The sequence below is a fragment of the Etheostoma spectabile genome, chromosome 2 (genome assembly GCF_008692095.1).
Source record: "Etheostoma spectabile isolate EspeVRDwgs_2016 chromosome 2, UIUC_Espe_1.0, whole genome shotgun sequence".
Taxonomy (NCBI): domain Eukaryota; kingdom Metazoa; phylum Chordata; class Actinopteri; order Perciformes; family Percidae; genus Etheostoma; species Etheostoma spectabile.
Window position 1 is genome coordinate 8,263,735 of NC_045734.1, and position 26,572 is coordinate 8,290,306.

At 39.1% G+C, this 26,572-nt stretch overlaps 2 protein-coding genes across 5 annotated transcripts in view; both read left to right on the top strand.

Moving 5' to 3' along the window:
• The first annotated feature begins 2,742 nt into the window (after positions 1–2,742).
• tmem154 (transmembrane protein 154) lies at positions 2,743–12,834 on the top strand. The gene is made up of 7 exons (XM_032525744.1): positions 2,743–3,005; positions 6,288–6,422; positions 8,107–8,286; positions 8,706–8,760; positions 9,741–9,817; positions 10,533–10,575; positions 11,878–12,834. The coding sequence occupies exons 1-6, from the start codon at positions 2,903–2,905 to the stop codon at positions 10,562–10,564; spliced, it is 582 nt and encodes a 193-aa protein (XP_032381635.1). The 5' UTR covers positions 2,743–2,902; the 3' UTR covers positions 10,565–10,575; positions 11,878–12,834.
• A 3,293-nt stretch (positions 12,835–16,127) lies between these two features.
• The window catches only part of fbxw7 (F-box and WD repeat domain containing 7), a 110,374-nt gene continuing 99,929 nt past the window's right edge, over positions 16,128–26,572 (top strand). For all 4 annotated transcript variants that reach the window (XM_032528357.1, XM_032528367.1, XM_032528376.1 and 1 more), the window contains exon 1: positions 16,128–16,618. The gene's annotated coding sequence lies outside the window, so the exon portion shown is untranslated. The remainder of the gene's footprint in view (positions 16,619–26,572) is intronic.

Sequence of the window (26,572 nt, forward strand, 5' to 3'; positions counted from 1 at the left end):
TTTCAGAACAGCTACTAAATATACCTTGTTTTCTTAACCGCTGGTCAAAATGAACTTTGAACCTCAGAAATATACATTATTTTGGTTCCATTTTCTAATAAGCCACCCTTTATAAAGAGGTGATAGGTTGAAATTAATGTATTAAAGGGATAGTTCAGATTTTTGGAAATGTGGTTGTGTGAGGTACTTATCCACAGTCTCGAGACTAAAGCTAAGCAATGTACTGCTGTAAACAAGCCACACAGCAAAACTTATTTTAGACACGTTTAAAAAAAAAAAAAGGTTACCAGTTTACGTTTGCTATATTTAGAATATTTTCCCCGCTTTAGACAGCCCTTTCCAACAGGGAACTGAAGCTGTTCGCTCTATTTCTACACTCTTTAAAGCCACCAGACTCCTTTGACAAAAACAGTCATTTTACCTCTCAGAACACAGAAGTTGCTAGTCTGCCACTGCCTCAATCAGTTAGTTTGTTTGTGTTATTGTGTGACTTTGGTGAATTGGAACTAACCATTTAAAACACCAAAGTCAGACAATAACACAAATAAACTAACTGATTGAGGCAGTAGGGGAGGAGGAAGAGCAAGGATGCGTGGTGGGAGGCAAAACAGAGGAAGAGGACATAGGTGGATCTCTGATGACATGAGGGCCACTACTGTAGACCACGTTATCAATCATGGCCTTACAATGGCTCAGGCGGGCCGAAGGCTGCAGCCGAATATTGGGAGATCAACCGTGTCCTCAATAGTTCAAACGTTTCGAAGAGAGAACAGGTATGTCCACCAATGCACAGTGCACTGTTACTGTATATAAGCAGTATACTTCCTACAATGCTTCACATTACAGTAGTCCACTTGTATTTCACAGCATACAGAAATATACTCTGTACAAATACATACTTACATACATACACATGTGCTTCATGCACCCACATGTATGTTTCACGGTAAAATTTGTGTTCACATTTTTTTTTTGTCTATGTAAAATTGTGCAACGCATCACTGCATTTCTCCCCACATAGCATTGCAAGAGTACCTCAGACCGGTTGCAGTAGACGCCTTTTCACACCTCGACAGGAGGCTATTTGCACCATGGTCCGAGCAAACAATGCCATGAGACTCAGGGAAAAACAAAGGACCATTATAGAAGACAACGATGTCTTTGAAAACACCCATACGGTTAGCATCTCAACCATTGACAGGCTGCTGCATAGAAACCAGAGTGTGAAACAGCTGTACCGTGTACCATTCCAAAGGAATGAGGACAGAGTTAAGGAACTACGGAACCTGTAAATGTACATTTAATGCCACTCTTTCTTACCAAAACAAATTCAACTGTGTGTTCTGGGATTAAGCGTATAATGGAGTTGGAATCAAGTGAACCCTTTCACACCTTCTTATACGTGGATGAGGCTGGCTTCAACCTGACCAAATGCAGAAGGCGGGGTCAGAATATCATCGTTCACAGAGCTACTGTGGATTTGCCAGGCCAACGGGGAGGAAATATCACCATGTGTGCTGCTATTTCAGAGCATGGTGTCCTAACCTATACCCTCCTTATAGGGTCATACAACACCAAGCATCTACTCCACTTTTTAGAGACTCCCTGATGATGAGAGGGGTCTGTTGACAGAGGATTTGCCAAAATATGTGGTCATTTGTGATAATGTGAGCTCCATCGATCAGACCTCATAAGGCAATGGTTTTTGACCCACCCGAGGATGCTCATAGTATTCCTCCCGCCTTATTCAACCCAATCAAGGAGTCGTTTTCAGCATGGAAGTGAAAGGTGTACTATTGTCAGCCACATGCAAAGATGAGCCTGCTGGCTGCAACGGATGCAGCATGTGAGGACATCACAGTGGACTCCTGCAGAGGATGGATAAGGCATTCCAAAAGATTCTTTCCAAGTCGCACTGCAAGGGAAAATATCCGGTGGGATGTGGATGAGAATATGTGGGCCGACAGACAGGAACGTCTGGATGTGTAGAGACAGCACTAGAACAGTGCTGCAGGCAAAGTTGTGCCTTAGGGGGGTTTCCTGTTTTTCTTTCTCTTTTAGTTTTTTTTTACTTTGTGCCCCTTGTCTTTTTCTTAATTATTTCCTTTTTTTCCTTTTATAAAGTAGCATTAGTAAAAGCTGTGAAAAACAAAATCCTGTCCAGTCTCTTTTAATCAATAACCCACATACAGTAATATGTAAATAGTACTGTTGAAATTGATATATGCCATAGAAGTGCAGCTTTGTGCATTTTCAATACAGTAGCTGTGATCCAAACTGTGGCCTTGTATTACTTCATGTAATACTGTCAAAGTACACAGTTACATTGAGAACATGCCTAAACCTTTTTGACGACCTTGTTTGTGAACAATGACTCAGTGACTTATCATTCTGATGACCCTGACATGATACTTTTGAGAGATGTATTAAGGATTTTTAGTGACTGACTAGCTTTAGAAAAAATTATTGTTATATTATTATTTATTGTTAGGGATGATGTGAAAAACACACCAAAACGACTGAGAAAAACTGTAAGGTTTGGCTCCACACGTTCAAAATTCTCTCGAGATGCCTAACGAGCTGGACCTCACTGATCGCTCACGAATAGTATTTTTCCTTCCTTAAAGTTTGTTTAGCTTTCCCCTGGCTCTGTAGGGCCGCATACTTACCCGGCAGGAATGTGAGTGAACTGCAGCTGAAGAGCCGTCAAACTTGTGGCGACAAGTACAGAGTGGATTGCATCACATCCGAGTGAGTTATCTGAGTGAGTCTGAGGGCGTGTCTGTGTGTGTCTGTGTGTCTGTCTTTTTTTCTTTTCTTTTCCTTCCTTTTAACATGTAAAGCCAGATCAGGAAGTGCTGTACTGTGACAGTAGAGAAGGAAGTGGGACCACAATGGCACTATGTTTGCTTCTGGGACTGGCAGCATGAGAGGGCCCCGGGTGAAGACCCCTCTGCTGCTGCTGCTGCTGCTGCCACTGCTGCTGACCACTCTGACAGGGACAGGTAGGACTGGAAGATCCGTTTCATTACACTCTGGACTCGATTCCACTTTCCCTGCTTTCTCCTTTGTGCCACTTTTCTGACTGGGAGTGAAACTTCTTGACTGGAAGGAGTGTTTATTATTCATACTGTGAAACGTCTAATTATTTTTAACACTAGATTGAGCAGATACATTTAAAAGCAAGGCTTGAGGGCACAGAGTACAAAAGGTGTAAGTTAGTTTCACTTCAATGCACGTTTTTGTCTAAACTATGTGTAGAAACGTGGTCTCTTCTGTATTTCAAAATAAAACTATTATCTTAGTTTTATAAAGCCAAGATGAGCCCAAGAAACATTTTTTTCTAAATTTCTACAGAATACACTATAGTCTCTAATTGGCATTCCTCTTGTTTTGTTTTTTTTCATAATTCCTGTTTAAATTTTCTTAAGCAAGAGGATCTTTTTCGGACCAAGTGAAATCTTTTACAATGGGAAAGGAACAAATTGCTCAACATGTTGGATATCTCCACCCAGTTCTCGTGCAGTAGGTGCATTTTGCAACAGTTCTGATTTTTGTAGCAACCGCTTCAAATCATGCACACGGAAGTCTAAAGTTCCTGTTCGATCTGCTTGTAACAGTTGTTCAGATGTTTTAGAAACCAAGCTGAAACTAGGCTGTCTTCATACATGTGTGTTTCTCTCTTAATGTAAATGATGATGGGGCAGATACAGAAGCAGAGATCCAAGAAGAGAAGGCAGGTGGGGACTAGAAAGGTGATGGTGAAACATTGTTCTCAGTAGAGACATGAATAACAAAATCAATTATATAAATAGTAATATATTATGTGGCCTAAAGTATGTGGACACTGTGGGGCTGTTTTCCCGGTTTGGGCTGGACCTCTTAGTCCCCTTTAAAAAAATAAATAAAATAAAGTAAAGATCTAACTAAGTCAGAATCTCAATGAAATTGAAATATAAGTGTCAAAACTTGGTCAAGAGGCTATAAAAACATTGTTACAACATTAAATACAATACAAAGAACAGGCTAAGACAAAATATCCAGTTAGTGTGAGGATAAACAGGCATGATGTTCCAAAACTGTTTAAAAATAACAAATGCATAGTCACATTAACACAAGACTACTTTTGTCCAGATCCTTTGAAACTTGCAATGCCAACCACATCACCACAGTGCTGTGTCCGCAATAGAGTTTGGTCTAGCTACACACTTACACACTGCCTATCTATTCTCAGATAGAGGAAAAAACACTCTGGCTTGCTTGTATTTCTTGAAACAAATCACATCCCTCTAAAGCCCTGATAGTGGAGACAGTATAATATCAGGCTTTATCCCAGCAATGTACATCCGTTGAGTCAGACTACTTTGAAACTGACTTAAATTCGCCAATGGTAACGTCATTTTATTTATTTAAACTTTTTTCTGCCTTTGTTCAACACAATAGTTTATAGAGTAGAAACAGACATGATGATAGACAGAGAGAGGTGTGAGCCATGCAACAAAGGTCCCTGGCTGGACTCAAACCGTGCAAATAGTTATGTGGTATGCCTTAACCATGAGGCCAACAGGATGCCCAGCCTGGATCAAGTGTGTTTTTTAAATTGTTCCAGGATGAAGCAGCAGCATATTTAAAAACTTTGAATAAAAAGGATGCTGCAGCATACAATATCTTCGACAATGGTCCATGGAAATGCCAATGACCTTTAACTCTGATGTACTTTTGTTAAGTGAAAGGAAAAAAAACAATGTAAGGTTTCATGTCAGCACGAGTCTATATCCTCAACGTTCCAATTCGGGAATTGCTCCGGTGCCGCAGGAAATTCTGCTGGATGCATGTGTTTTTGCCGATGTTCGTTTCCTTTACTTTCTTTGTGTTTGAATTTAAAGCAACACTAGAGAACTTTTCCCGCTTTGGTCCCACTACAGGTTGGAAACGGAATTGTCCAATACATTACAATGTGCAAGTTTGCCAGATCAGGTAGTGGATCTGTGGTTCAAATGAACTGGACAGTGTAGTGTAATGGACAATTCCGCTTCCAACCTGTAGGGGGGCCAAAGCAGGAAAAGTACTATAGTGTTGCGTTAAACTCTAGTGTTGCGTTTCTGAGGACTATGGTTAGCTGCTCCTCAGATCTCTGCAGGGTAAATCCAGACAGCTAGCTAGACTATCTGTCCAATCGGAGTTTTCTGTTGCACAACTAAAAGGTTTTGAACGTACACATTCAACCAAAATAAAAGACTATTTGTAATTTATTCAATATTTGTTGTTACATGATTGTATGTAAGTAGTGGATGTGTTGTAAATTTTGGGATGTGTGCTGCTGTCTTTTTCACTTTTGACATTTCTCTTTTAGCCCCTATCCCTCTCCTTTAAAAAAGGTTTAAAAAAAAATGGTATGCCTTTTAAACACTAAGCCAATAGGAGGCCTAGCTCTGATCATTTCAAGTATTTTTGTACGTTGTTCCCGGGAAGAAGCGGCAGCATATTTAAAAGCTTTAAAAACTCTGGGATCATAACATCTGTAGACCAGTTGTGAGAACACAGGCCATATTTTATTTATATAAATATATATGTATATATAATTTTATAGGGGAGAATGCTACAGCCTACAATTATATTTTAGACAATAGCGTGCTTACAAGTTTGAGTAAAGTTCTTTCCTCTTTCAACATGACAATGACACTGATGTGCTTTTGTTAAATGAACAAAAACAAAACAATGTAATGTATCGTATAAGCACTGATACCTGGCCTCAAAAGTCATTTTTTTCTTTTTTGTTGGCCTAAATGTCATCTCATTTAAGCATATGACCTCTAAACATGTACAAATACCCACCATGTGAACATTTTTAATTGAAGAATATAAATTCTTTGCTCTTTTTTGGCCTTGTGGGGAGTCTCACAGGTTGAATGTGCTATAGTCAGCGGGCTGAATGGTGGCGGGTTAGGAGGGATTGGTTCCTTTTCCTTTTGTTTCACTGAAAGATGCTATTGGCTCTTTATTCTGGTCAAACCATGTTGTTGAGATTCACTTTCTGTGGTACATTTGAACCTACCCGGTCCTGCCTTGACTGGAAAGACTTTCTACAAGTTATAACTTGTTGGAAGTCAGTCTAGCAGCAGATTACTGTAATGCCCATGCTTTTGAAATGGGATGTTCTACAATCACACTACACTCATGTGTCCATATACTTTTGGCCATGTATAATTGATACGTAATATAAAACTCATGAGAATGACTTAATGCTGTTGTCATGATGATGTGCCTCTCTCTCTCTCTGTTTGTAGAAAGACTCTCAACTGTTTCTAATGCCACTTCAGCAGCGGACTCCTCCCTTTACGAAGAGGACAGTAAAAGCTTGAATATACCCGGGAACATAAGCGTACACGGACAGCTGCCGACCACACTGACACACAGTAACAGTAGGTCTGTTTATATTATCACCTTGGAGGACGTGTTCCAGAAAAAACAGAGCATGAGGATACCCCTACTTTATACTGTCTACGGTATACCCTCCTATGTCACGCAGACCCTCGTGACACAGACAGTATGTTTTCTTAAGTCCACAACAGCTTTTTTTTAACTATGTTATTTACTTTTTATTGCAATTACAACTTTTAACAAACCCCCCTCCTTTTCCACAACAACATTTTTCTCTTAACCTCCTTGAACTATATCAGCTACAAAACAAAAAGCAAATTATATGACAGTATCACATGTACAGAATGAAACAGAAAACAATGGCCCCTCCAGCAAAGCCATGACACTCACAAATACAAAAGCAAGAATTGCACCTCTGCTGTCACCCTCCAAGACATGTTGCAGTGCTTTCCGCTTCTTGGGTACACCACTTATTGAATTATATGCATCCTGTCCTGCCTTCATCCTCTGTAGAAGCTCCCCTATGGCTCCTTTTTTATAGACTGGTCAAATGGTTTCTAGATATTACATATAAATGTTAATCTCTCCATGGGCATACATTGCTATGGTCTTTTTTTCCTGTAGTATAGCTAAATTAATACATGTACATTCTTGTGTTTTTAGATTTAGATAGGTTGCATACAGGTGTAGCTATATGATTTTAGGGTCAAGTGGAATGTTCACAGACAAGATGAACATAATTTTATTGATCACCTCCTTACAGAATGTTTTTATTTTGTCACACTCCCAGACACAGTGCATTAATGTCCCTTTAGCCTCATTTAATTTAAAACAAAGGTCAGGTATATTGATATTCATTTTTGACAGGAGTTGTGTATGTCTGCCAGACTGGCCAAAGCCAGCCTGATTTGCATACCGGCGATTTGATTTTGCCCTGCAGCTCATGTTCAATTTTAAAAGATTGAGCTAGGTCTGGTGATAGCCAGATTATATGTCTGCATCAGCAGTGCTGTTTTAGCTGAAAAGCCCCAATTTACCCTTAGCAAGGGTATTTCACAAAGGATTCACTGTTCAGCTGTTCAGCAATTTATATCTTAATTAAATTCCATGCCACCTCTTGGCGCCATGTCAGAGAAGGAAACAAAAGTTAGTTAGTAGGCAACTCATTGTCATGTTTCAGAAGTAGCATTCTACTGTTTCCAATTAAAAATACCGTAGAGGATGACTCAGGACAGAGCCGCTCCCTCCCTGTTGTTGGCATGTCTGACCTAATATATCAGCACAGTGCAGCTTTCTGTCTAGATTACTGTAAATGTAAAGATAATTCTCATTAAAATGCTCAATTTTTCAATCGGCACAAGGCAATTTTACATAGGACAGTCAAAATGAGTGCAGATCTGCACATCCCTCCTTACACACACTACACACATGCATTTCAGAGGGGTCATGGTGCAGGGTCAGGCATACTATAGCACCCCTGGGGCAGGTTTGGGGTTCAATGCCATGCTGAAGGGCACCTCGGCAGTCCCCAGGAAGTGAACTGGCTCAAACTACCAGTCCATGCTCCACATGGTCCATAAGGAGACTTGAACTTCCAAGCCAAGTCACCATGGACTGAGCTACTGCGCCACATAAAAATAAGTCACTACTCATATTAATAAATAAAAATAAAAAATGCAGCAGGACACCAATCTAATGACTGATAACTGTTACCTTCTTCTGCAGGATCTTCAGAAACAGCAAATGACACATTTAATGATTTGACCGCCGTACCAGAGGAGGAGGACAATGTTTGGAGTCTCATCATCATCCTGATACCTGTGGTCGTGGTGGTCGTTATCATCAGCGTGATAGTTTGTGGTATTTTCATCCATCGCAGGTGTAACCAAAAAGTGAGCGATCAAGGTATGTCCATCACAGGAGGAAACACTTTAAATGGCCAGTTCAGCTAAATCACAAGAAAAAGAAGGAAAAAAACCAACTATTTTCCCATTTACCACTGGTGGCCAATGCAAATGGTTTAAGTTTTATTTACAGATATTTTCAATGGGGGTGAATGTCGTCAACGTCAAATTTTCTGCTAGTGTCATGAAGTGTAACAAATAAAAGTGACAATTAATACTAAAACTCTCTGTGTGGCTGGATACCATGAGGGTTAAGGGCGTGACGGTTGATACCTCAGCGACATACCGATGTTGATTGATATAACTACTAAATCATTCATTTAGCGATCTTTTAAGTTTAGTACATAGTGTTCAAATATTGTAATGTGATTTGCCATTTTGTCTTAAAAAAGAGGACTGAGCCATGTTCTTTTCTCATAGAGCTGGGAAAAGAGGATCCATATTTGGATGGGTCAAGTACAGAGAAGGTGCCAATGTAAGTACTGAAAAGTTAACTTTTCATAACTTCAGCTGCTAATTTGAAAGACTGTTGTCAACCGTGTAACATACTGATTTTGAAAGAGACTGTCAGTAACTGAATGTGAAATGCTTACGAAGTGATTACTCTCAGTGTGATATTGAGTTTATGAATGCATTTATGTATGTTTTTAAAAACGTGACCTATGTGCAAAAGAGGTTTGGGTTCCATGTGCATGCGACCGCAAGAGTTATTTTTAAAGAAACATGGAGGTAACACAAGTCATCTTGTAGTTACATGTCTTTTTTCATTGCTACTTAGAACACAATATTTAATCTAACATTTATTTTTTGGGACATTTTTAGGTCTGTATTTTCACAGAACAGCTGAAGACATGAAAGGGGGAATGACACGCAGTAAAGGGCCGCAGGTCAGGGTTGAACCCACGGCCACTGCGTTGAGAAGTAAACCTCTATATATGTGCGCCTGTGCTACCAACTGAGCTAACCTGGCCACATGCAATAAATGTAATACGATCAAAAAATGATATAGTAACCATGTATGCTTCCATATCGTCAGTGAATGCAACAAGAGTAACACACATAAACAGTTATCCTGTAGTTTTGGCAACATATTAGCCTCAGGCAGCTAACGGCTAGGTATCTGATCACAGAAAAAGCTAACTTCAGTCAGTAACAAATAACTAATCAACAATCACAGCCAACAGACTTCCTTAAAAGGGTATCTACAAATAATGCTCATACAAGGGCATCTGCAGAGTAGATAGAAGATGTCTGTTTATATTAGCTTGGTCACAAATCTGACAAAATTGCAAAGCGGATGACAACGTCTGTAAGTGTGGTGAAAGTCTGTCAGTAGTGGTTGCTACTAGCGACCAGAAAGATCAACCGATACCAACTGCCGGTGTCAGAAACAAGTTGGTTTGCTGACCTGCTTTTGTGTCTCATTTGGTTTTCTGAACACTTTGAATCTTCCAGGCCCATGTTTGAAGAAGACGTTCCCTCTGTGCTGGAACTAGAAATGGAAGAGTTGGGCCAATGGATGAAAAAGGATGGTAGGAATATATATACTTTTTTTTTTTTTTTTTTAAATAGAACTGTTGCATGCTAAACATACCTATATACCTTCTTTTTTATTTTTAAATAAATGTATTTTATTCAGTGGTGGAAAGTAACTTAGTACATTTATTCAAGTTCTGTACTTAAGTATACTTTTTGAAGTTCCCTTTTATGCTAATTCTGCTCTAGTACAATTCAGAAGCAAATATTACACTTTTGACTCCACTACATTTATCTGACAACTTAGTTACTTCACAGAATCAGACACAAAATATACTCAACAAATAAATTATGATTATTATAGATTAAGCTAAGGCTTAATTGATCCTAAATTCATGAGCTACCCAGCTGTATATAAAGCAAGTGAAATGAGCTCCAAAGTAAAGGTTTAAAGGTACTTTAAAGTACCACATTAAAGTCATTTATACATAAATGCATCAATAATTATAATACAATAACATAACATACATTATTCTGAAATGGGCCCATGCTTAATGAGCACTTTTACTTATGCTACTCATATTTATAGTATGTTTAACAGTAACAGTGAGATTAGTTGGGGGAGTTCGTCCAGCAGAGGTCCCTGTTGCTCTAAATGTTAAAACTTGTCTCGCGTCAGTTCGTGAGTCGTTTTTGCAAACACTCTATATTGCTTAAATTGAGGGTTTAGTGAATATGTGATAAGTAATCTCATGTGTTTGTTTGTTCTAGGTAAATCTGCAGAGGACTCTAAACTTGCATGAATCTATTTGTGGTGAGCATGCTAAGCTACAGTTATTAAATGATTGTCTGTTGCTATCCTCATAGTGTTGTAAACAAAAAAATATCACTTTTAGTCATAATATGCCTGGAAATGTGTGTAGTCTTTAATGACTCAACTCTAAAATGTTGTTTTTAGATGTAAAAACAAATGTAAATGCATAAGATATAGTGCGTGAGTATACATTAACGTTACTCTTTATCAATATTTTCTCTCCTGCTCGTCTGTGAACCTTGAGAGTTAATTTGGTAATGTTGATGGCTAAATCAACAGTCACTGTGTAACAGCCACTAGCAGTGTGTCACAACATGAGCAATTATTAAATAAGAACCATTCCTCCAAGTGTGAACACAAACTACTTCTAACGAACTATCTTATTATTAATACACTCAAAACCATAATGTAAATATCTTTCTACACAATAATGCTAACGGATCAACAGTCGACTTGGGCTGTATAACAGTTGGTTGGTTAGCCTTTTCCTGCCAGCCTGTGTTTGTTGTGATGCACCATCTGGTTTCAGTATAGCTACGACTGATAAACTGTGACCCTTCTGTCATTACACATGTTACTCTTTGAAAGCACAATCCCTCCTAACACCTGCAAGTGATTACACCAGGCATGCATGGAAGTGTGGCGCAACATAACCCCGGATAGTCTCCTTACTGGAAGGACTGGATAGGCAAGGACAAGGTCCACTTCACAAACTGTTGACCAACATCATTTACACACGGCTTTTTCCCAGGATTTTATTTCTAAAGCTGTGCAAGGGTTAGATGGAACTTTCATTCAGTGTGGAAGCACTCTGTACACATAGGGTTACACAAGAGATCTCCGAACAAAAGTAAACGTGGTGTTACAGCTGCTGTGGTTGCACACTGCAGCAGCTCTGCCCTGTTTGTCAGACCTGTGAAATTCCACAGTAAGTTAGGCCCAATAGTGGAACAAATTAAAGAAAGAACGGAAGCATATGAAATGTTGCTGAAGCTGCCCCAAAGTTCAACTTTTGAAACCAGCCAATTACTTTGCACAATAAGGAGTTGAACCATAGTATACCTACTCTGAAAAGAAACATGGTTTGTTAAAGATATTTAGAAAAACACTTCCAAACCAAATTTAAGAAAATGAACAAAACAGCACTGTACTACAAAACACTATTTGGGAGGACTAGATAAAATGGGGAAAAAAACCCAGGTAAAAACAGCAAGATTCTAAATGGACTAAATGACTGTGAACTCCATTACCACTCCTGGCTTGATTATAGAGAAATGACCTCTGTCTCTCTGACTCTGACAGTTCACCTCTCTCTCCCATGATTTCTGCAACAATGGACGCTCTCCCGGCACGCAAAGACACACAGTCAACGACGCATTGATGTCCCTTTGGATGTTCCGACCTTTCTACAATAATCAAGCCACATCTGGAACAACAGGAACTCATTTGACTGCCATGAAACAACAACCCCAATTCTTTAAAGAAATGTATTGTTTCTTTCATATTTTGCCTGTTTTGATTGTTTTGTTGAACTGTTAAGCCATTATGGGTTATAATCCTGGTAAAAAAAACAGTATGTTCTGTCGCAATTAATCATTCAGAGTATTCCTGTTAAACCTAGATAACATTGTGCTGTAGCTACCAACCATTCCATTTTCTGCAGATTCATAGTGTTAAAGAGTATGCAGTCAACTTAAAGTGCATTAGGCTGATGCTCTTCTCCAACCCTCACAGATATGTTTGCTCATGGTTACTTCTCTCCAGCTCAAAGCCTCTTTGTTGTATCACACTGTGTCACTCCCTTCAGCTGCAGGTTTCAATGGTGAAATATCATGTTGAAGATTGCAGGCATGCATGACAGAGAAGGCCACACCTTTTCATGCCTTTGCAGAGCTGGTTAGGACTTAGAGAGAAAGTGTTTTTATTTTGTGTGAAATCAGTTGCACCCGATTTGAGTCTTTTGATAAATACCTGTTGCAGAAACATGTTCATGTCACCATACAGTAGATAATAACTCTCTGACTGAATACTTTATGTTTACAGATGCTGTTCAGATATTTCATTTCCAAGTTTGGCTCAAAAGTGTGAATCTAAGCAGTCATGACACTGATCTAAATGTGAGTGCTTTCTAAACGTGTCCGTCAGTATTTTGCAGTATATTGCACTGTAAATATGAGAATACGATACACCGAATATATTATTTTCAAGGAATGCCGTTTGTAAATATTTCAGCTTTGAATAAAATTTCATTCGATAAAATCTCTGGATAAAATCCTGATTTTAGTGTGGCTTTAGGGGTGGTGATGTGGGCCAGTCCACCACTTTGTTTTTGAAATACCAATTATTGAATGGATTGCGTGACATTTTTTACAGACATTCATGGTTCCCAGATGATAAATCCTGCTGACTTTGGTGATCCTCTGACTTGCCCTGTAGCATCACCATGAAGTTGATGTTACCGGCCTCAGACCTAGGGGAATCTGGGCAGGTACAAAGCCACAGGCTGGGTAGCACTGTGGATTGAAAAGAAGTGGAGATACAAAAGTTGTGTCTTTCTCAAGCGCTGGCTGTTTATTTCTGAGCTGAAAATAATTTGATGACTATGCCAACAGATGGGCCTAATAGACACTAGGACACTGGACGATTAACGACACGACCCATTACATTGACATTAGTGGTTTGAGTGAAATGTCTTGACAGGTGTTGGATGGACTGCTAAGACCTTAGGTACAAACATTAATGGGGGAACATTAATGTTTGTACCAAATAATTGTAGCTTATTAACAAAGTACAAACACTGTAAAGCTACACTTCTACACTTAGATGCTCTACAGCAGCAGGTGTAGGGTTTTTCTTACTGAGTGCACAGGCAGACTGACTTTCAAACAGCTTTGTTCACACTGTGCCAGATTCTGGCTGAACTGGTTTACATGCAAATAAAACCGCAATTCTTCCTACCAACCATGATGTAACAAACAACATGCACATCATCTTACACCAGGCTTTACCAGTATAAGGACAGGTGTGTTGATCATTTTGATCAGTGTCCTACAGGACACATTCATGACATCATATTTCCAGTGACCCTTCTCTCTAAATTTACCTTGTGTAGACCGAATCACTGACTACCCAGCAGGCACTGTTGCTGCCTGTCACACTCTATCAGCTCCATTTCACAGCCATGTTTGTTTCCCTTCAAGAGCTGTGATGTTACAGAGCATCGTCCGTCTGTCGCAATCATCACATTCAGTCATTCTTAGGCAATCTTTTAGTGGAAAACACTGAGTACACCAGGGAATGTGTTTATGGGAGAGTGTGTGTTTGTGATCATTTATAGAGTCGTAATGAGCAACTTAAAGTGTGTAATACTTTCCACTTTCTCTTATGAAAGACTTGTGAAATGTCACTGTTTGGACATTTGATCAGACACATTAACCGTGGGCTGTAGCTGAGGTCGTGTCCTCTGTACTTTTTTCCAGGAAATTTGGGAATCTGAAGCATAGATTTTAAATTTCATGATTTCAAGTCATGCATTATGGGACTTTTAAATGGTGAGACCAACTTTCTTTTAGACATGGAAAGGAGTAAATAATAAAATAGCTAATTATAACAATTAAATAATAACAATTCAACTCTTTTCCCTTATGTTATTCTTCATGGGCAAAGCTCTTAAAAAGTTTTTTAGACTACTGGATCCCAGCCTAGGGGTCAGGACCCCTTAAGGGGTCTCAAGAAAAAATAAGAATACTTATTTAGATCACTAAAAATTCTCCAAATGAAACAATCACAAAAGGAACATAACTCTTGACAGTACTTTGTCTTAAAGGATAGAGAGAAAGAATAGAAATATTGTGATACAATCTCAGTGTTTCTGAAATCCTGGCTGCGGCCCTGACATAAACACAAACAACATTGAGGAGTAGCCAGTATATTTTAATGTTTAGTGTCTTTCACTACTCGACCAAAACCGCCTGAACAAGAACACAGTGAAAAACTCAGGCCTAGAGTTCAGATTTTTGTGAGGAGTCCACTTACAGGAGCCATTTCCAAAAAGGCACACCATCAGTGAGGATATTTCCAGTCGCTCTTTGTTTCCAGGGTCTTCTTTTCAGTTTGCATTGACCAGATGCCACTCTCAGTTCCACACTCCTCAGGATCACATGTTTGGTGCTTAGTGATATCTCAGGTTTTCAGACTCTCCCCGGAGGATCCGGATACAGGGCATAAAAATGACCATGAGCTAAAGCGTACCAAGGTTGGCACGGGAGAGCATTAGGCAGCAGCAGCAGCAGCAGCAGCAGTAGTAGCATTCACACTAATTAGCTTATTTTTCCTATGAATAAATGAGGCTTAACATGCTGGAAAGAACTAGGTTTAGGTTTGCTGTATGATTTCTGACACACCATGCAAATCAGGTTTTGGAGTCTCTCTCCTCCCATGTTTTTCCCCCTCAAAACTTCCTTGATCAAAATATATTAACATTCATATTTCTATCATAACAAGAATGTTTAAAAAAAGTGAATGGTAGGTATGATCAAAGCCTAAATGGTGTATACTAAAGTAGAATATAAATAAAAATGGCAGTAATAGTAAATAATAAAACACATAAAGGCAGATATTTAATATGATTTAGAACATACTCTTTTGTTTTTATGTAATTAAAAAATAAGAAGGAAAATGGGAAGTCTTACAAGAAAATAGTAAATATGGGTGTAGTTTCAGATTATTATTTTTTTGAATAATTTGCAACTGTTTTGCAACAGCAATTTAAAAAGTCTTGTAATAATCTATAAATGATTAATTATTAATGTAAATAATGTATAATAACATTCCCTTATGTAAATACCGTACATATCCAATTCCTTATATTTCTTTATTTCTTTTTCTTTATTTGTATTTCTACTCTATTTATAATATTTGTGCAACTGCAACAAAGAGTTTCCCTTCGGGGATCAATAAAGTATTTCTGATATTGCATATGGTTGTCTTATTTAATAAAAAAGACATGTCATTAATTATGTAAACCACAACCAATTTAATCAAGGGCTAGATAACATTGATTAGAATGCAATAATTAGCATTTTTAAAATACATTTCACAGCCAAATAACGTTGAATCATCTTGTAAATTATTTTGGAATAAATTAATTGAAGACAATATCTGGAATCAATATTGTTCACTATCATATAAATATTGCATAGCCAATAAGGCTAGACAAAGACATTTAAAAATATTTCACCATCACTAATGTTTTCATTCCATGTTTTATTGATATTGATGTCATTGTAGCCTACTTCTTGTGAAAATCAACATTTTTATGAGAATGTAGCCTACAGACAATGCAATTTTCAACATTATAAGCAAAACAATAGATCAATAAAATCTAAAGTAAATTAAATACATGTCAATAAAAAAGTTATTGTTATTATAATTATAATTATATTAGCTATATCCTATTTAAATATACCCACACATTAATATATTTGGACGTCATCCAGGGAGTATGTCATTACATCATATTCGAGCGCCCAAGATCAAACAAAAACGTACCATCATCACGTTGCGACAGCCATTCTCTCCAGTCGGTGGTGGAGAGTCAGGAGACGAACAAACCGCGGTTGTTGAAGAGTCTGTGAACGGCAGCTCACTCACAACTGACACACTGTTTGCTCTCAGTGGATATGTTCTCCCTCTTGTAATGGTCGCACGCCTTCATATGTCGCCCAGTGAAAGAACAGAGTCAAAGGGTCGACCAATACTCTCGTCAATTTGACAGAGCAGCTAACGTTAGCGGTGTCTTACTAGCCAGCTAATGTAACACGAACTTGGCTTGTAGGTTGCCTTGTAGAGGCTAGTTAGCTCCTCTAGCTAACCTGCTAGCTTCTGTTGGTTAGGTGCAAACACTTGACTTGCTGCTGGTGGGAAACCAAGAAACGAACATCGGAGCCTGTGGTGTTAGCTTCATCAAGCTCCAGAGGATATCTACGACCAAAAGGAATCACCGGAGAGGCCTGCTGTCTTTTTTCATCACCACATTTCTGAGGTAAAACAATGAAAAAATCACAATGTGCAAGATCACAACTCTAGGAATATTGGAGTAATGGACCAGTGGAAGTGGGCCTAGCATTAGCCAGCTAACGAATAGCTCGTTCGCTAGCTGAGTTAGCATTGCTAACGCTAGCCATCTTAACGCACTTCTGTTGATGTGGAGCTTGTTAGTGATTTGAAAGAAGTTACAGGTGTCAGAATCAGCTTGCGGTGGCTGATCGTATGGTGTAGTAATGTTTTCACCATTAATCAGAACACACAGATTGAGTTTGGTGCCCGTGTTGGCTAACTCCGTCACTAAAACTTTGCCTTTTAAACAAGCTGCACAAACTTGAGTCAGAAGCTGCAAAGTGCGTGGAGTTCAACCCGCATGCAACACTTTAATTAGCTATGTGACGAGCACAAACATGATACGCGAGTTTCGTTTAGCTGGGCCATAGTGTCCCAAATAAAGATGTAGGTGCAATAGAGGAGCTGAATGATGGATTCTTCTGATAGTCTATTCACCAAATGCTCACCGACCCCATGCGAAGTTAACTAGTGCGTCACTTATATAATGTTAGCTAAATCCAGATGTTCACAGGGGCCCACGGATGACAAAAATTCACGGGACAAAGACAACAGTTTGCAGGTTGTTTAGACCAGGGATTCTCAAGGCGGCCTCCCCCAAGGGGTTAATGAAAAGTTTTCAGATTTATTCAAAATTACCATTATTTTATTTTACCATGATATAAAATCATATATGATTTTTGCATTATATGTTTCTAATATTTCTCTTGTGGTGTTCTTTAACATAACCAAGGCTCTAGAAGTGTAAGAATAAACAACATCAAATTATTCCAAGGGACATTATAAAGAAGTTCCCAGTATATTCTCTATCTTATAAGAGGTCCTTGGCTGAAAAAGATGAAGAACCTCTGGTTTTATAATGCACAGGAGCAAGTTTTACCCTTCAAGAAGGCAGCTGTTAAAGAAAAGGTGGGTTGTTTGAAAGGTCCAACAGTCTGTCTCCCATCTATACTCGGTTGTCACCTTGTTCAGTACACCTAGCAGAACTAAATCAGTCTGTAAACAAAGAGATCCTACCTTCATGATGGTTATGATATGCAGTTTTTGTTGAAATGGTGTGAGAGATATTGTGATTTAACTTTATTGACCTTTTGGAATCAGTAAATGTTTAACTGTTGAATCGCTGGTGTTTATAGTTAGAAGTGCTTTTAATATTAAGTCAATGTTTATTTAAACTGGTGGTAAAATCTGTAACTCTTGAATGGATTTAGCTACCTCAACCGTTGTATGAACCCAGTTTGATTTCTTGCTGCAATTACCACTCTGTTCTTCACGTAATCTTCAGAATGGAAGATGTAGAAGACCAGAACAACAACACAATTTATCCTCTGCTGGTGTCAGACTTTTACTTTGTTCCAGCATGTAGACCATCACTACATAATTAAAATGTTTTGTTCTGTTCACCAACTTCACTTAAAGACGCACCTGCACACATGACAGAGAATAATGAGGAATTTGGATAAGGTGTTTCCATGCTGCAGTATCTACATTATTGGAGGCATCCAGGTGGCCAATTTAGGTTTTTCCAAAAAGGGATAAGGTTTTATCAAGATTTCTGATACCAAGATTTGATGTTTACGTGTGGTAGACACAACTGGGATAGTGTTAGTGCTATCAACCTGAATTTGACCCCATCCCTTCATGCCTAAAGTTGAGTAAGCGAAATCTGTGGCCATGTTTTTTACACTTAATTCTAACTTAATTCTGGAACTTTTCCTAACACGTTACTACTAAACATCAGAATTACACATAATCAAATTGCATACAGTAAGTACCAAATAAAGTTTCAGTTTAATTTCTCTTCACACTTTGTTTCTTCCTTATTTAAGCATATGGAATCTCTCGTTTGTGCCGTTTGTCATAGTCTGGTCAAGTTAGTTAAGTTGAACTTAAACATCCCTAACATTGAAATACATTTCCTTCGCTAATAGAAACGACAGTTCACTAAAGTGGTGTCCAACCCATGTTAAACCAAGGTCAGGAGGAGTGTGGGGAAGTTGGATCGAATAAAACAGAGACACACAACACCAGTTTAACCTACTGCACTGTCACTTAGAACGACGTTGTAGACTAGTGGCTCTGATTTCCTCTCTGGGAGAATACTATACTGCTTCTCCACCCTCCCTGCTAGTTCACTGCCTTCACTTGACCTCTCAGGTCTGAGCCTGTCCTTGATGACACGGCTAGAATAAGAAGCATCTGTCTCTGAAGTCAAGACTGAAGACCAGTGTCCTAGATCAAGGACTAAACTTAATGATTTTGTTGTTGCTGGCTAAATTTGGCTAGACTACAAAATGTCAACCGATTCATGTATGTGTTGCATATGATAAAAAAACAAAGAACATACAGGAAACATTCACAAATCTGTAGTGTTTTATTATACTAAGTAGGAGTTGAAAGCGCTACTTCCGTATGATGCACAGAGCCTAACCTTCAGTCAATAGACTCAATAGATACTTAATATATTTGATCTACAACTACTCCAACAAGGTTTTTTTCTTAATAGATACTTAAAAAAGCAAAACTTTTTTTTACTATCGTTATTGCTGGGTATCAAATGGGTATACATAAATATAGACTAACTTTGTCTGTAATAATCTGAGGAGACGAGATTTATTGAGGACAACATGTTAGTCACAGTCACCAGAAATATGTCTGTTTATTTGATTCAAAGCCAACAGAGAAGAACAGCTTTGTTTTCTGGAGTTCATCCTGTTCAGCTTCACCTTTTGGCTTAAAAAGGAATAATGTATTTAAACCTACATAACAAGACTGTGTCAGGGTTGTTAAGTGACCACAACTTTAGGAATGCATGTGGTAGTGTGAAGAATCTGGGAATTTAGGATAAACTTGGGAAACCAATCTGTTGATTTGATGTCAAATATTAATATTTTTATCACTTGTGTCTGGCCCTTATGACATGCACACTCTCATTATTGTTGGTCTGGTCACGGTCCAGTAACTCATAATTTTACATCCTAGTGTTATGAATGGAAAGACTTATCTACAAACCAAGCAGCTACAGTTCTTTTTACTAACCACAGTGAGTCAAAATGCATACTATGTTTCCCTTTTGAAAGTGTATGAGCAAGTATTGAACCCTTCAGGTCAATGTATGATGATGTGTGGGACACACAATATGAAGAAGTGAGGATTAGAGAATGCCAGTACAAAAATAGGCTGACAATATTGAGACAACAATGGCATATTTTCAGTTCACATAGATCAGTATGATGCAATACAATTTTTCTGGCTGTGATTGTTGCTGCAAGGCCTTGGAGAGTGAGAGATGAGGGTATCCTAGACTCTGTTTGCAGAAAGCTCCACATTCCCACACTCCCGACTGTTGCTGTGTAACTGACCCCAGGGCCTTTCTAAAACCATTCTCATATGGACAGTGAGATTTCCTGGCTTAGAACCTCGTATTGACAAAACATGAAGGGGGGGTACGAGTGAGATAGGTTGTTAAGGCTGTCAATGGAGGGGAAGTGTTTTAGGTGGTATACATTCCTGGAGACATGACTGGTCTTGGTAGCTCTATGCTGAACTTTGTATAATTGAAAACAATCCAAGCACATTTGTTACCTACATGCTGCAGTGAGAAAAATTAATAGTGTATAAATGCGCTGGGCTGATAAGATGTTTCCTGTAGGCAACCACATAACCCTCTGAATGTTAACCCAATTATGGAACAAATCTAATCTTGCATTGTTGGGGAAACAACAAACGCATGTAAAAGGTTATGTGTGTTGACTGTATGCTCTTGCTTTGTAATACCCAGTTTTCTTTGTATTGCATCCCTCGTCACTGTTAACTCTACTCTCTGGAATGATGAAATCTGGAGCACACGGTTATAGTGGGAGCTTTTTAAAACAAGGTGCAGCAACAACCGTGTTGACATAAAGATTGTCTTCATCAGGGTCAGAAGAGAGGTAGTGTAGATGTTTCAATCTCCTGCCATACAATGGGATTACCCCCGAGTCAACAAGGTGGCAAGGACCATCTGGCTGATGGTCTTGGAGGAAGTGGAACAACCAGGAGGATAAGGACTGAAGAGAGGAGCGTCTGTGTTTGAAGTGGATTGCTTTAGGAATGCTATGAGTGCAGTCTGATTGTAATGGGCAGTCCTCCAGGCCTTTTGGGACCCAAACCTCTGTGTAGGGAAAGGGACATTTGGATAATGCGTGATTCATGACATCCGCTGGATTGGGGGAATTGATGATGGTTAGTTTGATGAGCATCCACAGTCCAGAGAGGAGGGTTTGAGGACATAAGTTAGGGCTGTTGGTCAGGTTGTAAGTTTAGAGAGACTGAAAGTGGGAAGGGTTTTTTGAGTCCGGCAAACGTGCCATTTTTTTTCCTATCCAATTTAATGAATTCAAACAATCATGGGGTTGTTGCGTACAGATGTAGTCTGGAGGAGAGAGGTCTGAAGCTTGTAAGAGGATGGGAGAAGAGATACAAATTGTAATGTGGGGGATTTGGTGGAGAGAAACTTAAAAGTAGATAGGTGTGTGTGTGTGTGTAGGCACATATTTAGTTTGTTAACGGGGAAATGGGGAAGGAAACAAAATAAGAGGAGAAGAAAAAAGATTAGCAGAGACTTGAATGTCCAGCCTGCTGTCAGAGTTGTGCGTTTGTGTGTGGGCAGAGGCACTTGAGAGAGAGTGAGATCAAGGAAAGAGGAAATTAAAGGGCTTTACTGTGGGGAGGTCCAAATCACCTTGAGATGGAAGATCCAGCTCTCTTCAAAAGATCTCATGAAAATAAAATCTCTAAAAAAAAAAAAAGAAAACACCAAGTAGGATTTTGGGGCAACAATAACAACAAGGTGGGTGAAAATAAAGGTTGGGCTGTAAGTGGGTCAAATGTTTGGGTATTATAACACACACCTTATGCCTTTTATCTTCCTTACCTCCTTCAAAGGAACTCCTGATGGCTGCATCCAAAATAACTTGTTTGTTCACGCTATCACTACTCCTAAACAAAAACCTTCAGTAGGTTACTTGTTCGTAGTGAGCCGTAAAAAAAGATTTTGGATTCTTATCAGTTGTCATTTTGCGCCATCACTGATTGTTATGACTCTCAACCTGTCATTTTCGGGTCTATAAAATTGAAAGCTTTGCATTGTGGTATTTGTCATGGACTTTCTGATTCCATTATGTGATTTTTGAGGGCACCATAAAGAACCTAAATTTCAGGCAATCAAAAGGGTCGAGGGTAAATGGGGTGTGATTTCGGAGCATATTTTTTTGTTTTTGACTCATGTTGGCTATTTTCTTGCTATCATTAGAAATGCAGCACACAGATCAAGTAGTGAAGCGGGTGATGACAGACTGATGACGGACTGCTGTCTTGTGTGTTTTTTAAATACAGTGTCTAAGCTTGAAGCATCATCAGAGAAATCCCTGTTTGAGGTTGAAACCTTTTGTGTACAGTTGTTAGTGTCACAGTAAAGGTGGTCAGTGTTTTAATATGGTCCAATTTTAATTTGAGACCTTTCTGTGTAACTTAAAAATCACGATTAGACATAAATTCCCCCATTTCTTCACTGCCATGCTGTTATCCGGCTCTTCTCAAGCTCACTAAAATAATAAAACTCCATATTTTTTAAATTGAATATTTTATTGTTTTATTGTATTCAGTTCAATTTTATTTATAGTATCAAATCATAACATCAGTTATCTTGAGACACTTTACAGATAGAGTAGGTCTAGACCACATTCTAATATACAAAGACCCAACAATTCCACTGATTTCCCCAAGAGCAAGCATTAGTGCGACAGTGGCGAGGAAAATCCCTTTAAGGACGAAACCTCTGACAGACCCAGGCTCTCGGTAGGCGGTGTCTGACGGTGCCGGTTGGGGGTGTGATGAACAGTGGCAATAACAGTTACAATGAAGATAATAATGCATTCATCGGCTCAATTTCTCCATCTGTATTTCTATAATCAATCATGTGATGGTAAATTTGGGTCAGTCCTTCCTTAATATGCTTTCTTAATGAGTTTTCAGGGTTAACTGGAGATTTACAGGCAGGGACAGCCGAGCGTGGGTGTGTTCAGCAGTTGTGAATGGCCCTCTGCTCTGTATCTGTGAGGCACAAGGAGTACATTAATAATTCAGTGCTGGGCTATGCAGCTTTGAGTTGGTTAATGAACACAGAGAGGAATCTCCCAGGCATATTGCTTTGATGTGGGCTGTACTATGAACGCTGTGTGACATAGTTCAGGCAGGGACAAAAGGAGGTTGCAAATTGGGACATAACAAGTCAACAGTGGATATGTTATAGTTTCTGATGCTGTGACAGACTATCTTAAAGGAACACGGGGGTAAAGACGCTCCTCCATTCTCCTATCTGTGTTTACTAGATAGGTTAAAGGAACACGTCACCGTTTGGTGAAATAGGGCTTATCACGGTCTCCCCTAGCTGTAGATAGTTGGGCCAACGCATCTTTTGTGTCAGTGCATGCATTGTTTTAATCCGGTGCAACACCGGCATCGCCGCCGCTAGTTAGCTTAGCGTAGTGGAGGGAATCCTATGTTGCCGGTTATTCTATGTTGCGTATTCACAACCACTAAAAACAGCTATGCAGATTAAGACCAGATGATTTCCTAAGCAGATATTGACTTTGGACTATATTGGGTCGAAGCACAGCCGAAGCACTGTCCCAAGTCAATATCTGCCTAGGAAATCCTCTTGGTGTCAGATTCCATTTACTACACTAAGCTAACTAGTGGTGGCGCTGCAGGTAATAAGCCCTATTTCACCAAACAGTGGCGTGTTCCTTTTTAAATTATCTAGTAAACACAGATAGGAGAATGGAGGAGCGTCATTACCCTGTCCTAGGAGAGACACCTGCTCTGTGTCTGAGTGCTGAACAAGCACTATTTTAACAGTCAAAATGTCCTGTCACTCCAGCTACAGGAACAGGTAACATGACAGTGTTCTCACAAAGAGGAGAACTTCAAGCTGTATTGGTTTTGGACAAATTTCTCAGTAAATACGGTTCAGATTTATTGTTTTGAATTGACAGTCATATCTCTGAGGCATTGATTAATCAATCTAGTAACCAGTTTTTTTAAATCCATAGTAATGGGGAATATGTAATATTGTATATAATACTGTGTGATTTTATTTTCATTAAATCATGAATTCAATATAAATATAGTATATTTTCTGTAAATTTGATTTGAGAATGATTTTATAGAAAATCTAAACCTCTCCTCAAATCAACAGAATTGACAAATCTGACAATTCAACTTCACTTTAAACCTACAATAACCTTTTGGGGCCATTTGAGGGCAGCGGGTTTTAATCACAGCATTGACATATAGTCACGTTTTTAGATTTATACTGCAAAATCATCAGCAAATGGTTGTTTATTTACACATCCTGCAGTTACAGAGCGTTATCATTCCTTTGGAGTCCTTTTTCTGGCCATCTGATGACTGTTGGTACAATACTTAATTTGCCTTTAGCTATGTTTGGTCTCTCTACTGGCTCCTGAGGGAAATATCTGGCTCTTCTTTAGTTGCTAAATGCTCCAATGTGTTCACCAGCTAGTGGCTAACTGTGTCTGTCGGGCAGCAGAACAAACCGCAGAGAGCACTGTGATGAAAGCAAAACAGTAAAGTTGTGGGCAGGACAGCTAAATAATGACCTGAAACTCACTATAAAGCTCCATAAAGTCTCTCTGTAGGTTCATTACTACGAGCGGCACCTTTCATATTGTCATTTGATACATTGTTGAATAAATATTGATTTTCTTTGTAGTTAATCCAATGTTGTTCAGTTATTCAATGGTCTAATAAGCTGTAATATAGTTATGATTTAATGACATCTCTGCTCTGTAATGTTTATTGTCTAAAATACCCAGTAGTTGCAGCCCATGTTTGCCATCACTCCTAATGAGGAGTGATGGCAAACATGGGTTTTTAACCACATCACACTGAAGATAGATAGATAGATAGATAGATAGATAGATAGATATGGGGGGGCCTTCCTTGTAAATGCCCTTTGTAAATAGATAGTATTACATGCGGCCGCTGGTAAGGGCAGTAAATTACAACCTGACCAAGTTTCACTTAACTACAGTGCCGTAAAGTCTAGATTCAATCAGATGTCCGTTATCTGCGCAACGACAGTACAGTGGAACGTTTGCCTTTAACAGAGCGACAGTAACAACCTGAAATACCGTCATCACTGAGATTAAACTACATTCTTGGTTATATTTGCACTGAATAATGCATTCAATAAACAGAAACATAACTCTTGCTAACAGATGCGCAATATTAGCTCACACATAAAATAGCTCCCTCGTGAATTAGCCTACTGTTAACGTAATTCATAAATCCTACGTAACAATGTCATCAGACTTATTTATTGATGCACGCACACAGTAATATCCACAAAGTTAGTGCATTGAGGTGATGAAGGAAAGTTTGATAGTGTTCCACGTTAGCGCCTTTTCTCTCTCATTTGAGACCGCCGTGTCCATACCGAGACGCAGAACATGGCCTTACCGCATGCTGATACGTTAATAGTCCTGGTAAAGCGTGCTACTATACAGTGCTATGCTAGTTTAAGACCAACGCAGTTGCCTATTTCCCATCCACTGGGATTAGCGTGTGTCTGACAGGGTGGGGGAGTGGCATCATGATGGTGGCTCTCCATTGTGATGCCGGTCAACCATCACGATGGGACAACCCTGATTAGTAGATAGGTAGCTCTCCACCCAACTCAGATCCATCTCCAGGCTCTGGGGCTTTCAGCTAGACCCTTTCTATCTCGCCATGACACAATTGCATCTCTTCACTGCCACCCACACCCCTTTCCCTCTTAAATGCCTACCAGTCCTTCTCTGAGACTGCAGCAGAGGTACAGGATGAAAACCATTTGAAAGGAGGGCTCTCCCAACAGAAGTCCTGTTGGCATGGAAACGGTTGTCTATGTGAATGGAGGCTTCTTTTATACGCCTGGTCAGAGGTTTCCCACTGTCTCATGCCGGTCCAAGAGGACCCTGTCAGACTTATTACAAGCAAACCTTTTACAAGGTCACCAAAACCTTTGGTGTGCCGTGAACCCTTTTTTTTCCCCACAGCTTAACTGTTGTGTATGATTGTGTTTCTGCTGGTCTTATGTAGCTTCCACATTATGTGAACACTTAAGTGCTCTTATTCATCTACTGATTGTATAGGTGCAATGTGGAGCTAAAGTTGAGCGAAATGGACATTCAAAATATTGCTTGATCAAGCAGGGAGTCCTCTTTGTTTCTCCTGTATTTTTTCAGCACAACCGGAACAAACTCTCGCAAGATTTCTCTGAACTGGTTTGACTTCTGATGAGTGACCATTTACATTGTTTAACACATACTTATTATATATTAATATATTATTTTATCCTTCTGTTTAACGATGTGCCTTTAGTTGATTAGTAGCTCAATAAGCTTTTTCTATTTACAGAAAAACAATAGCTACACCTCACCAACACACGCATCACACATGATTGTGACTTTAATAAACACTAGAGGTACGGAGATTTTTCTCTACGAGTACATATATGTGGAAGGACAATGGTACAGCTGTGGCAGATTTGTTTGTGGGAAACAACCTACTGAATGAAGAGATGGAATGTTGGCCAGATTAGATTTAAATGCAGGTTACAATAGAAGGAGGAATAAAAAAACGGTGATTGCCGTCATAAAAAATAAAAGCCCTTTGCTTTTCCAATCCTGATCACTTGATCATCCAAATATTATAGTGTCCCTACCTGCCACTATAAAGTCAAATGTTGAATAGCTACAAATTAGCTGGCATTTCATCACCCCTATAAGGGTCAGGAAGGACCAACCAACTAATGATATGTTGGATTTCCGTA

What these genes read in the sequence shown, in the direction of transcription:
- tmem154 (XM_032525744.1), top strand. Translation starts at nt 2,903, where the DNA reads ATGTTTGCTTCTGGGACTGGCAGCATGAGAGGGCCCCGGGTGAAGACC. An exon ending in CACACTGACACACAGTAACA is followed by an intron (nt 6,423 to 8,106) that starts GTAGGTCTGTTT and finishes CTTCTTCTGCAG; the next exon opens with GATCTTCAGAAACAGCAAAT. An exon ending in CCAAAAAGTGAGCGATCAAG is followed by an intron (nt 8,287 to 8,705) that starts GTATGTCCATCA and finishes CTTTTCTCATAG; the next exon opens with AGCTGGGAAAAGAGGATCCA.